The following is a 14204-nucleotide window of genomic DNA, read 5'->3' as shown; positions in this document are numbered from 1 at the left end:
TTGGAACTAATACTTAGGATTGATTCCAAGATAGAAAGTAAGGATTTAAAAAACTTTGAGAGCTGAATCTACTCCAGAAGATATTGCAGGAGAATTTCCTGTCTACATGCAGTGGATCTGTAAACTAGCTTATTAATTAGATAATCAAAATACATTTTTAAAAGCTTATGGGTAAAGTCCTACAATAACTTGTCTTGAGAGTTAGTGTATCTCATGAGAAAGGAGGATATATGTGGACAGTATGAAGTAACTAGAAAAAAACAGTAGGGTTAAATTTCACACTTTAAATCCACTTACATGGCTAGCCAGATGTTTCTGGTTCTTGGCATGTGTCAGTGAGACTGAGTTGGTTGGTAGTATGTAGCTTGTAGCTTTCACTTTTTCCCAGGCATCCTTGTAGAGATTCTGAAGAGTTCAAAGAACAAAGTGTTATTACTGGAAAATATATTTTAATTTGCATCTAAGCCTATATAAGCATTGAGGTAGCTAGATGGTATAGAGCAGTGATTCCCAAAGTGGATGCTACCACCTCCTGGTGGGTGCTGCAGCAATTCAGGGAGGCGGTGATGGCCATAGGTGCATTTATCTTTCCTATTAATTGCTATTAAAATTAAAAAAATTAATTTCCAGGGGGCTAAGTGATATTTTTTTCTGGAAAGGGGGTGGTAGGCCAAAAAAGTTTGGGAACTACTGGTATAGAGGATAGAATATGGACTTAGAGTTAGGACCATGAGTTTGAATCCTGCCTCAGACATTCACTCACTGTGTGATCTTGAGTAAGTCATTTAACTTATGTCCATTTCAATTTTCTTATCTATAATAAATAATGTAATCTATAATAAGTATATATCTATGTATATAATCTATAATAAATAGTATCATCTATATTAAATATGACCAGGGTTTTTGTAAGAATCAAATTAAATGATATATGAAAGATATTTTGTAAACTTTAAAGTGCTATATAAATGTTATTGCTATTATTATTATAACATAGCCTTATTTTAAGTTTAGGCTTCTCTGACCCCCCCAAATCTCCAATATTTTTTTAACAGTTCAAATATTCCATAAAATTAATAAATCTCAGTCTTGGTCTAAAAAGACTATTCAAAGATGCAAAAGAAGTGTCATGCTTGCTAATTGTCAGAGACCTTGGCTGGGAGGAGAGGATAAGCTCAAGCTTAAAGTCAAGGTTGAATAGGTGAAGGATTGAATTTCTTCATGATGTTCAGTATAGTGCCTTGCACATACACGTAAATTATAACTATGAGTTATGGGCAGAGGCAGAGAGAAGGACAGAAAAAGAGAAAATTTTGGCCAAATCCCTTCTCTCATTTCACCACCAAGTTTCTCCCCACATTATAAAGCAGGTAGAAAGAAAGAAAAAGCAACCCAACTCACATTGCTAAAAAGACTTTTTAGATTCTTGGTTCTGTCATGATCCACCGTTTCTAGAATTGTAGTGTATTTGTCCTTAATTTGATGATAATTTTCTTTATATTTCACCTATAAACAGAAAATGTTACTTATTTCCATTATTTAAAAATTAGCAGACAAACAGTTAAAGACAAAGATAGAAGGCAAAGATTAAAGGAAGCCTACCTCACTGGCATTAATGCCACTCTGGACAGCAGTCACATAAAGTGGTGTATCTGTGACCAGATTGTAGTTCTGCAAATTGTCTTTACTTGCCGCTGTATACTGCAGCTGTAAGAGAAAGAACAAGGACATGGAAAGTGAGAACGTTGACTTGAACAGTTGGCAATATGATCAAAGCTATGTCCAAAGCCATGTTCTTTCCATATGCTTGATCTTATAGTGAAACTGTGAGGTGAATAAAATGTGTTTTCTACATCTGTCTGGGACTTTTCTTTCCCCTTTCCTGTAATCCCTTTAGAGATATTGGTGCTATGGTCTGATAATGATTTACTGGATTATTTCTCCCCTTTCCCCACCTACCTTCCAGGAAAGTAGAATTATATTTTAATCTCACAGGTTAAGGTTGTGATGCCTCAAGACAAATAGAGGATCAAAGGATGGAGATTTTAAGGGCATTTGGGGTTAAACAGTAATAAAGATATTTTTTGAGGCAGAAGGTCTTTAGCTTTCCCTTAAGTCATTATCCTTACCATCAAAAATAGAGATTTTGTGTTTTAGAAAGAATACTAAACTAGGAATTTGAATACCTATGTTGAAATTTTGTCATTTTTTATTAGTCATTTTGTTACCCAAAGGTATCTAATCTTACTATCACTTAGTTCCTCAGTTAAAAGGGTATATGGATGACTGATCTTTCTACCTCATTGGATTGTTGTGAGGCTTAAGAAATAATGGATTTGGAGAGATTTTATAAACTCAAAATAACTAAAAAAACATAACAAATTAGTATTATTTTTTCAAAAGTCAACAAACACAAATGATGCTTTTTCTTGATCCCCAATCCTTCAAGAAGATTTACCTACCTGACTTTGGAGGTCATAGGATTTTTTAGCATGGAGGATTTGCGGTGTATCCCAGACATAACATCCAATTCCTCTCAGCCAGTTTAAGTCATCTTTATATACATTCTGAAAAGGGAAAGGGTGGAAAGCAGCAATTATCAGCTTATCTACCATAGTTAATTTTAGGAACTAGATTTGGATTTTTCAATAAATATTAGACAGAATTTGAAGGACTCCAGACTGCAAAGGCTTCTAAACATTAGTATTGGTCAATCAATAAGCATTTATTAAATGCCTACTATGTGCCAGGCACTTTGCGAAAGTTTGGGGATAAAAAAACAGAAAAAGACAATCCCTATCCTCAAGAACTCACAATCCAATAAAGGACTATGGATATCAGATGATTAGAGTAAAGAAAGCATTAAATCTGGCTATTTTCTTTCCAGGTCAGAGAGATTTCATTTTTATTGCTTGGAGATTTCCATGGTAGGAAACTGGATCCCCACAGTCTCTCCCACTTCCTCCCTCTGGCTCCAAGATTGGATCTACTTTTCACAAGTCATGAGGACTCATGGAGTTGAGTTAGAAAATCAACACAAATTCTGTGTAAGATTCATAAGAGCTAGGACTAAGAGGAAAATGGCAAAGAAGTGCATATAGGAATACTTCATCATTTGTCTTTCATCAAACATTTCTGCAGCTTACTAAGAATCAAGGAAAACTCTCATTTTGAATGTCCTGTTGATGAATTCAAGCCAGGGAAAAAATATGTTGGGGATTCCAGGGTCATGGTGTCCAGGGACCGCAGATTATCTTTATCTGGCACTGCTTCTGTTATTAATATGGGTCCCTGAGATCCCCTCTCCACTTCTAGAAGGTCAGTTGCACCCTGACATAGAGTAGAGATAGATATACATGCATACATATATGTCCTGGCACACCAAAGAAGAGTCTCATGGGGACTGAACACCCATACCAAAAGAGGTCCTGATTTTCTGTCCATATTGTATTCCTTATCATTTTGTTTAAAGCACAGACACCATATAAGAATCAGAGCTTTGGAAGCATATGGGTGGACAGATGAAATGGAGGAGCATGTGAAACTCGTGACCTATGAATAATATATAAAATACATACATCACTCAAAATCTCCTGGGCATTTCGGGCACGAATGACATTAGGTTCCTCTGGCAGAGATGTCCACTGGTGAAAGTAGTGTCGATACTCCAGGTCACTGAGGATGTATTGGCATTTTTTAGCCAGTACATGGTTCATCATGTCATTGGGAATATGGACATTGGCTTTAGTGTCTTCGTAGTGTCTTCTGTAGTTCAACTAAAGGACATTAATTTTGCAGGAGGAATTAAAATGAATTAGACTACTTAATCATATTGAGATCTAAATTATAACATAGATCAGTGTCTAAAATGGGAAGGTTTTAATTGACTAAATATAAATTCATGGAAAAATCTTAATACTTCCTTTTCTCAACTTTTTACCTCTTTTTCATAAGGTGGTTTAATTTAACAAGCACTTATTAGGCACCAACAATGTGCAAGGTACTGTGATAGTTGCTTGAGATGAAAAAACAAGAAAGAAACAGTCCTTTAAGTTAATTACCCTCAAGCAACTAACATGTGATTGGGGGAATATAGCACATTAGGATATAAGTAAATTTAAAATAAATGAAAGTAATTTAGGGGGCTGAAGTAGAGAGAGCACTAATAATTGGGAGGATCAGGAAAGGACTGTATAAGGAACTTAGGAGGTAGCATTTTTAAGGTGAGCTTTGAAGGAGTATGTAGCTTCTGTGGAGGGGGTAGAGAATATGAAGGGTAGCCTGTGCAAAGGCCCAAAGGTGGGAAATATATCACCATGTCCTACAATCCTAGTGGTGTCACTTTAAAGATAGACATATATAACAATCCAGAGGTTAACACGGTCTACTGGGATGACAATGATATAGGACATATCTTAATTAACTCATTTACCCCTCAACCTAATCATAGTCCAGGGAGTATATGGTGATAGGGCAAAGGTAGCTTAGTTTCTATTAGGAATCACTTGAAAAATACGAAAACACTGCTACTACAGACATGCAAAAATGCATTATGGAAAATGAAGGTTTTCCCCTGAAAAAGTAGGACTAAGAGAACATTATATGCAATGACTAAAACAATATAGACGAGAACAACTCTTAAAGGCATCTCAATGCCAGTTGATTACAATGAACAATCTTGGTTCTAAAGAACTGATGATAAAAAAATACTTATTTCCCTCTACCTAGTAGAGAATTGGGGCATTGTAGGGACAGATGGGGATGCATCGGTTGTCAGACATATTTGCTTTGTTAGTTTTTCTGAACTATTTTCTTGTTAGAAGAGTGGTCTAAATGGGGGCATATTGAGAAATGACATTTTGATGTAAAACAACCCAGAAAATACCAGTACAAAGTACAAATTGGAAAAATATTTTAAAGAAAACAAAATAGTAGCTTTTCTTACTTACCGCACTTCTCATTTTTTGGAAATCCAGAGAATGAATAACAGCAGGGAATTCACTGATGTGTTTTCCAGCCAGGTAATGGCCCTTCTGCTTTTCATATACTTCTTTGTATTTAAGCTGTGAATCATTAACGCCATTGAAAATCACTGGGCATATTCTAACCAGACAGTGTTTCCCACCAAAAGATCCATACAAATATTAGAAAAAAAGCATACTGACCAGACTGTTCACAAAGTCAGCATTCTTGGCACCAACAATTGGTATATATTTCTCATCCAAGGTATATCCATAAGCTTTACTTCCTTCCCAGGATCCTTTATACAGTATCTATAGGAGAGAAAAATGGATTGATTTTGATGAGACAAAATCTGTTTTTACATTTAGATACATACCTAGTAAGGTGATTAAGAGATTAGAAAATTGTATCATATACTTGAGTCAGAGGAAAGGCTAAACCACCTCTATAGGACTGTGGCACAGTCCATCTATAACATAGCTGGAATTCTTAACTTGGAATCCATGAAATTATTTTTTGTTTATTTGTTTAATATTTTAGTAATTGCATTTCAGTGTAACTGATTTATTTTGTAATCCTTTGAATTTATTTTATGAATTTAAAAACATCACACTTAGAATGGGTTCCTAGGCTTGACAAGAAGTGGGGGGAGGAGTCAATAAAGGTCTATAGCACACACACACACACACACACACACACACACACACACACACACACACCGAATTTAAGAGCCCCTGACTATTTAAATGATGGGCAGGATGAGTAAATCAAATCCGTAGAAGTTAAGTAGAAGTAATATAATGGATTATAGGATATATATTATAGCGCAAGAAGGAATCTTAGAGATAATAAGGACCAATATTTCCAGTTTATAGATAAGGAAACTGAGACTCAAAGAATTTAAATGATTTACCTAAGGACGCAAAGCTGGGATTTGAGGGATCTGAGAAGATTAGATGAACTAATGACTAATATCCTTTTCAATTCTCTATGATTACATGAGGAATTGGTTAATCAATTTGCAAATATCTTGGTTGTTAAGTAATGATTAACTCCCTATGTCATACATGATTCAAGACAGAAAGAAAGTTGTCTATAATAGATTAATAATAAGTGTTATCTGGAGGAGAAGCTCCTACCGGGAAGAATGAGTTGTCACTAACTAAAGGGTTACTTCCAGAGGGGAAATAAAACAAAACAAATCATGCATCTTTATGGAACAATAAAACTTCTGCCCCATCAAGAAGAAAATGATGACTCATGATACAGTCAGACAAGATTATAAATACTGATGTGAACTTAAGCATGGTTGCATTACAACTAAATATATATTACAAAACAGTTCTTACCGTACTATAGAGTTTGGCCATATCTCTGGAGTGGGACAGGTGTGGAGTATCTGCAGAACCAATATATTTGCCCTTTGCTCGGTTAAATGTCTCTTTGTACTTCACCTAATGAAAACAAAAGTTGCTTATTAAAACAAGTATACCTTTGACTTCCTATAGGGCTTATCACCATAATACTTAGCTTAACATCTTTTTTTGGGGGGGAGATTAAACTACAGCATATTCTTTATTGACTCTCTTGTTAGCTTCTAGAGTAGCTTAGCATTATTTATTATCCTCTTATTTAAGGAAACAACACAAGCCATATTTTAATAGATCCCATGGATATCATGGATATCATGAGGATATGAGCCTTATTGAATAATCCTCAGAGATTCTCAATGATCAAACCCATTCCATGGAAGTGCAGAGGCAAGGTTCAGAGTCACAATTTGCAATGAGTAAAATTCATTCATAAAAATGTTCTGGCTTCATTTTAGATAAGATTCAGCTATTAAAAAAGAAATTGCTTGGAGGAAAGCATTGCTCTTGTCTAGAAACAGAAGACTATTTACTAGTGATTTTTTTCAAAATATTTAACTCAACATAGTTTTTATAGGTAATATTTTAAATAATTCTATAAGCATGAAAATGTCTAAGACCTACAAATATTTGAACTATTCAACTTACTTCAACAGTTAGCCAAAGGAATACTTACATCGCTCTGATTGACTGAATTAATCTTGGCTAGAACAATATCTGGAGGATCAACCACACTTGTATAGTTGGGATAATTGTCAAGAGCATCTTTCTTGTATTTTATCTGTAAAGGAATAGAACAGGTTAAGATGGATTGAGCCTCTGTCCATATTATGCATATAATATTGTTGTTGTTGATGCTGTTGTTCATTCTTCATTTTCAAAGAGGACCAATGACATCACAGAGAGATGTCTTGATTGGAATGTAAATTGAATTTAAGTGAGGCAGAACTGCACAAAGTCACTAGCCTCACTCTCTCTCTTCCAGTTCTGAGGCAGAACTAAAGTCATGATGATTGGAAATAGCCCAGGATGTAGTGGATGATGTTGGGGTCTTCTATGTTGGACCAACTCTAAGTGTTCCATAGTGCCTGCTTCAGTCATCCTTTTGGTTGTTTGAACAAATTGTTCTCTTCAGCCCATTCTGCTGGGGGGAGGTCTTCACGTGCTTGGGATAGACATCCCACCTAAGTCACTGATGGGTTTAAGACCCATCAGTTACCTTCAAACTGGTTTAGACCATCTGCCAAGAAGAGTTTACTAGAATGTGGCTACTGAGCATGCTACAGCTTCTTGGAGCCATAGGTGAGAGTTGGATGGCAGGTAGGATACCCAAGGTGGAGGAGCAGCCCTGTAAAGGCCTTGGCTAGTCCTTTCATTAGAAGTACTAGTTTTCCCAGATCACCCTATGTTAAGAATGAATTCAAAGGATGCTTCACATACCTGGTTCACCATTTCCTGATTCCTTGTGACCCTCACATGTTCAACAGAATCTAAGGGTATCCAACCAATACCACGAAGCCACTCTAGGTCTGCTTTATAGACATTCTAAGGACAAGTGAGAAAAGAAGAGATATGTATTATATAGACATAAATGACCAAGACATTCCTCTCCAGGCTTTACTCCTATCTTTCCAGACTCTCGACCATGTGTAAAAACATTTTCATCCTGGAAGCTCACTCCATCCTTGGACCTCACACATCAGAAGTACTCTCTGTCCCTATGGCCTCTTCTTCTGATTAGCTGGCCTTCATTTTAAGGAAGATGTCTGGGCCAACCATGTCTTCATTCCTCTCAAAGCTGTACTCTTGATTCTTTGGACTTTTTCTAACATTCTTTTCCTTCCCCCTCTGCTCTTCAGCTTCTTTTTCATATGTTGTCTTCTCCTATTGGAATGTGAGCTGTTTAAAGGCAGGGACTGTCTTCATACTTGTATTTGTATTCCTAAGACTTGGCATAGTGCCATATTGTAAGCATTTAATAAATGCTTGTTGACTTAATTAGTCTAAGATTTGGAAAGTATTTCAGTAGCTGTTAGAGAACCTCTCTCTCTCTTTCTAAATATATATATACATATATATATATAAACATACATAAACCCACATATGTACATGTATGTCTGTCTTATCAGCTAATATTTTTGGTTACCTGTCCATTATCATATTAATAGTCACAGGAATGGGGAAAGGCACAGATAATTCAAAATCAATGACAATTTAAAAGAAAATTATATTCGACTTTGAAATATAGTGGAAGTCATGAACTTGTTATAGATAAAAATCAGAAATGCACATATCCTTCCTTTCCATGGCTGGTCTTGTTTCCTCTCTTGACTCAGTTTAACTGTTGACACCTTAAAGTCTCTCAGGTAGATGACAAGGAAGAGACTGGATTACTAGATACAATCCATATACAGATAACTGAGAATGGGTAAAATGAGAAAACATGAAATCACTTACATCACTCTGTAGGTCATAGGCCTTCTTTGCTTGAATGACATCATTCTGGTCTGGGTGACATGTCCACTGATGTAGGTAATTCCGGTAATCTATATCACTTACAAGGTTCTGACCCTGTTTCGCTGCCATGACAGACACCATATCAGGTGGTATGTTGATTTTGGACTTGGTTTTGTGGTAGTCCTTTTTGTATAGTCTGTCATTCTGGATCTCCCCTGCATGCTCAAACCAAACCAGTTTGGGATCATCTCTCATAGTGGGAACACCAACATAATGGCCTTTTTGCTTAACATGTTCAGCCTTATATTTGAGCTGTTGGTAAGAAAAGATGCAGATTCATCTCATAATTACTATATGTACTACTTATACAGCTATTAATTACAAGACCCCCAATTCCCTGGTCTGGAGAGTTTAACAAAGTTAGTGAAAATGAAGGAAAAAAGATGAAGTGTCATTTTTTAAGAGCTCCAGGAAGAATAAGGAACATTTGGAGACATGAGAAAGGGAGAAAAACAAGCCTTTGATAGTCTTAGATATGGAAGCAGGAAGAAAGTCAACCTAAGACTGTATGAGTTCAAAAGAACCCTCCCAAAGTCCAAGGTATAGCATTTATCATAACCAATGATCAACCTTCCCAAGATTTATCCAGATAAGGATATATTACCTCACTTTGGACATCACTGGAATGATGGGCATGGACAAAGGGCACAGCATCTGGAGGCAAAATGTAACCTGTGGCTTTCTGTTTCTCCCAGCCTTCTTTGTAGAGGTACTAAGGAATGGAATACAATTAGAGAAACAAAGGTGAACACACGTGTAGGACAGGGATAACTTTTCCCTAGGAAAATGTTGCTTTTGGGAGGGCAGTTTTATTATCTATAGCAGGGATTGGCAACCTTTTTGGCCATGAGAGCCATAAACGCCACATTTTTTAAAATGTAATTTCGTGAGAGCTGTACAGTACTCACAATGTGCGCTCCTGTAACAGTGCCTGAAAAAAAAATGGACTTTATGGCTCCTGCAGAAAGAGCCATATCTGGCCCTCAAAAGAGCCAGATATGGCTCGAGAACCATATGTTGCCAACCCCTGATCTATAGAATTCCCAGTAGAACCATGTATGGTATGAACTTGATCATGGATGGAATACCATTGATGAATTCATATTAATGCTTTAGATCTGACTGTCTAAGTGATTGCCAAACAATCTGTACCTGTGGCAAATGGAGACCTACCTGGTCCAGGATCCTGGCTGCTTCCTGGGCAGTGTGAAGTAGTGGTGTTTCTGTAAGGGTATACTTTGATTTGATGTCATTCCAATTTTTGCGGTATTTAATCTAAAAAAGAGAAAGTTCATGGAATAAGGCATTTGAAGTCGGGGATGGTGGAAAAGGTCATAAGGTTTAAGAAATTCTCCACAATATAGCTTAGGGAAATAAAATCTAGATACCATTAGATATCTTAGAAAATAAATAGAAGAGTTTATAGAAAAGCTTTGAGTAGAGGTAACAAGAAAAGCTATATTAAATGTTAGGGGAGGTCACAAATTAATACTGTTGTTTAATATTATGAAAGAAAAGAATATTCTTACATCATTTAGGATCTCTCCACTTTGTTTTGCTGTTATATAATCCACTCGGTCGTCCACAGGTGTAAAATTGAGAGTTTCAACCTTGGTCCGATATTTTTGCTGCATGGAAAAGACACTATGATGAGGCAAAGCATATGGTTCCATATATGGAAGAACATATGTAGCCTCAAATTTTCATTTTTATTGGTTATTTAAAGTGTCTTGTTTCTAAATAAAATATATATTAAAATGGCATTTTCTTGGCTCTTTAGTTTTCTTTTTTTTTATATTTAGAAAGAAAACAATCAACATGACCATAGAATCCATTCATTTTTGTTTAGCAACATCAACCCCACACATACTTCTATGTTGTCCTGAAATTTGGAGAATCGGTACGACCCACGTACAGGACAGGGATAACTTTACCCACAGAAAAATATTATTGTTGGGAGGACAATTTTATTATCTGTAGGATTCCTAGTAGAATTATATATGCTTTGAATTTGTTCAAGCTTTTAGTCAAATCATGAATAATGGAATATGACAGGATCACTTTGGATAAATGTGAGTCTTAATCAGATAGAAGTGTTTCTAATTGGTGAAATGGCCTGTTGAGGTATGAAGATTGGACATTGCAGATTGAACCATTTTATTGCTCAACCTCTTGTGGAAAATGCTTAATGGTGATGGAAAATCATTACCTCGCTAAAGATATCTGCAGCATGTTTGGCATGATTTACTGAAACAGAGTCATTTGGCATCCACCCAATTCCTCGCAACCATTCCAAGTCTGCCTTGTAAACTGCCTGTGGAGACAAAAAGCAAGTGATGAGGTTGGTAGCCTTGTTGTCCCCTACCAATATTTCAAAGGAATCAATTTTCACTTTTCCATGGGATTAAAAAATTATATTGCAAAACACCATATACATTTCTTTATAAATACACCTTTTGGGTAGAATGTAGCATTCATTTTTCCTTCCAAGATAAATAAAATTATCATCTTCACAGGCTTTCTCTTTGACATGATACAATGAAAGAATATTTTCCATTGGCATTTGAGTCTATTACAAGTTGGAATATCTCTTTGGCTACCCTGATTTTGCTCCTACATCTATTGCAGGCAACTGTAATAATCAATAATAATGATAATGATGAGCATTTAAGGTTTCCAAAAGGTGTTACACGTTCTCTCTTATTATCAAATTTACAACTAGACAAAAACTTCAAAGTGTATACCAAAAGAAAAGGAAAGAACCATGTAAAGTGGTCCTTTTGAATTGACAGAGAGAACCTGCTGTTATATTGAGGTTGGAAAGATATACTTAGGTAACAACAAATAAACTATATATATTTTTAGACTATTAAATGAGCAGGCTATCAAGTTATGGCCTCTTCAATGCCAGTACTCAAGGGTATGGTAAGTACATTTTGAGGGACAGGGCAAAGTGCTAGAATAAAGAGAATTGAAATGTAGCAAACTCACATCACTCTGTAGCTCGTAGGCTTTCTTTGCTTGAATCACATCATTCTGGTCAGGCAGGCATGTCCATTGATGAAGATAATTGTGGTAATCTACATCACTAACAAGGGTCTGGCTCTTCTTGGAATGCAAGATAGAAAGCATATCCACTGGGCTTTTGAACTTTGTCTTCCACTTGCCCCAGTCCAGCCTGTATTCTCTTTCGTTCTGAATCTTGCCTGCTATCAAGGCCCAGCGGATTTTGTTATCATCTCTGGCAGTAAGGGTTCCCACATAGTGGCCCTTCTGCTTTTCATGGTCCAGTTTATATTTATACTGGGGAAGAAATGATGGCACACAATTTGAATCACAAATAATACTTTTCATATATTCTTAGACATACTCAAATGAAAGTAAAATAAAAACTTCAAAAATTCAATCTTACATCACTGGCAATCTCTCTGGAAGCCTTGGCAGACTGGATTGGAATGGCATCTAGCCTCACATCACAGCTCATTTTTACTTCTTCCCAGCCTTCTTTGTAAATTTTCTTAAGAGAAAGACATATATGACATTAGGATAAATCACATTTGGAAATAGCTCCTAAGAATTAGCTAGGATAATGATATCATACTAGGGTCATGAGATGGTGGCTGATGATTAAAACTCTGACAAAAAACTCAAGGCCATGCAAAGTGTGCCCCCAAGAAAGGAAAGTTAAAGACTATTTAAAGTAGTCCTTTACAATTGACAGAAAGAACACTGTGTTTTTATAAGGGTAGGAAATTTATAGTACAGTAACAGTAAATCAAATATCCTTATATTTTATTAGTTATCAAAAAGAGGCTATTAAGTTCTGGACTCTTCAATTTTTCCTTAAATTCAGTGCAGTTGAGCAAAAAACTAGAACAAACCAACCATAAAAGCCCTACCTCTATGACCCATACCTTCTAATACTTCTTAAGTCATATAATAATATTGGAGATATAATTTTGTTCACCTACACTTGAGTTCTGGGAATTGGTCCAAATAAAGCATCTTGATTTGTCCTTAAATTGTCCATTGTATGGACAATGGCAATAGACAACTTCTTCAGCTTTTTCCTACACTCAGTTAACTTTATGGTGTAATATATTAGCAATTTATAAAAATAATATTTGCAATATCAAATCTTCTCACCAAAGGTGCCTTTGGAGTCATTAAGAGGGGTCATCTCATTTTCCGTAAATACAGTGCTGAACATCCTATCAATTTAACTACTTTGAAGGAATGAAAGGTTACATTTATAATCTTTTTGATTTAAAGAAATCTTTAAGAGAATTCTGTGCTCTAACTTTTCCAGCTAATATATATTGACAAAATGTTGCTGTAAAACTTAAGTTTCACAAAAGTATTTTGTATGTTTAGGATTGTAAATATTATCTGGTGTAGAATTATTGATTGGCAAATACCATTGTTTAGTTACATAGTGCCAAGGACTCAGTATTTCTCTTGAAAAGATTTAAACATTCAAATCATTGTAAATAACATTCTTCTTTTGAGTCAATGCACATTTTCCACAAAAATCCCACATGAGCCAGGAAATCCTTGCTACAAATAAAGGTCGAATCTCTCTTTATCCACTTTAGCCTTATTCCCTTTTCCCCTTCCCACTGTTAGAGCTGGCATTGCACCAACACTAGTATGCCAAGCAACTTAGTGAGGAGAGTCAAGGATCTTCTGTTTATCTTCTGACTTCCAGTAAAAGCCTATGTTACATGTTCAGCCAATGTTATCACCATTGACTTTGGGGATTTTGTATCCGTGTCCCTAAATGACTGTTGGAAATAATATTACAAGACCAAAGCAGTCATTTTTCAAAAATGATGAAATCATTAATGTACTTACATTGCTCACATTAAGAGCATTTGCTCTGGCTAGATTAATTTCTGGGGTATCTGGCATGATGTGAATTGAGGTTTTGTCTTTGTCCCAAACTTCTCTGTACTTGGGCTGTGAGAAGAGGAAAAATGCAATAAATGAAAATCACTCTGTAATACATTTTATATTGCCAGTTCTGTTATGCAACTTTTTACTTTTTAAATTAAACTTTTTATTGATTAAAATTCTATTTAATAAATCTCTAAAATAAATCTCTAATCTAATCTATTGTTAACATAATCTAATATAATATACAATCTAATCTAAAATAAAATATCTAAAAAAATTAAATTTAAACTTTTAAATTAAAAATTCTAAAAGCACCCAAAGCACAAATATTTATTTAATAGTTACAAATAAATGGCCTATATTTGACATGAAATTTGCATTATCATTTTGAATTGCAGTTCATGTACCTAGATAATTAATAACAGGCCATATTGCCAACATTAATGATCTGATTTTTTT

At 35.5% G+C, this 14204-nt stretch overlaps 1 protein-coding gene across 1 annotated transcript in view; it reads right to left on the bottom strand.

The window, feature by feature from the left end:
* Positions 1 to 14204, bottom strand: part of NEB (nebulin) — a 235194-nt gene that overhangs the window by 75106 nt on the left and 145884 nt on the right. The window contains exons 79-96 of the mRNA XM_044669878.1: positions 13704 to 13808; positions 12262 to 12366; positions 11841 to 12152; positions 11059 to 11163; positions 10379 to 10477; positions 10023 to 10124; positions 9454 to 9561; positions 8790 to 9101; positions 7773 to 7877; positions 7009 to 7113; positions 6312 to 6416; positions 5166 to 5273; positions 4950 to 5063; positions 3579 to 3776; positions 2463 to 2567; positions 1603 to 1707; positions 1402 to 1506; positions 298 to 405 (exon numbers count right to left, since the gene is read on the bottom strand). Coding sequence (XP_044525813.1) covers positions 298 to 405; positions 1402 to 1506; positions 1603 to 1707; positions 2463 to 2567; positions 3579 to 3776; positions 4950 to 5063; positions 5166 to 5273; positions 6312 to 6416; positions 7009 to 7113; positions 7773 to 7877; positions 8790 to 9101; positions 9454 to 9561; positions 10023 to 10124; positions 10379 to 10477; positions 11059 to 11163; positions 11841 to 12152; positions 12262 to 12366; positions 13704 to 13808 — 2406 coding nt within the window. The remainder of the gene's footprint in view (positions 1 to 297; positions 406 to 1401; positions 1507 to 1602; positions 1708 to 2462; positions 2568 to 3578; positions 3777 to 4949; positions 5064 to 5165; positions 5274 to 6311; positions 6417 to 7008; positions 7114 to 7772; positions 7878 to 8789; positions 9102 to 9453; positions 9562 to 10022; positions 10125 to 10378; positions 10478 to 11058; positions 11164 to 11840; positions 12153 to 12261; positions 12367 to 13703; positions 13809 to 14204) is intronic.

This window comes from Gracilinanus agilis, chromosome 3 (genome assembly GCF_016433145.1).
Source record: "Gracilinanus agilis isolate LMUSP501 chromosome 3, AgileGrace, whole genome shotgun sequence".
Lineage (NCBI taxonomy): Eukaryota > Metazoa > Chordata > Mammalia > Didelphimorphia > Didelphidae > Gracilinanus > Gracilinanus agilis.
This window is presented reverse-complemented; position numbering and strand designations above follow the sequence as displayed.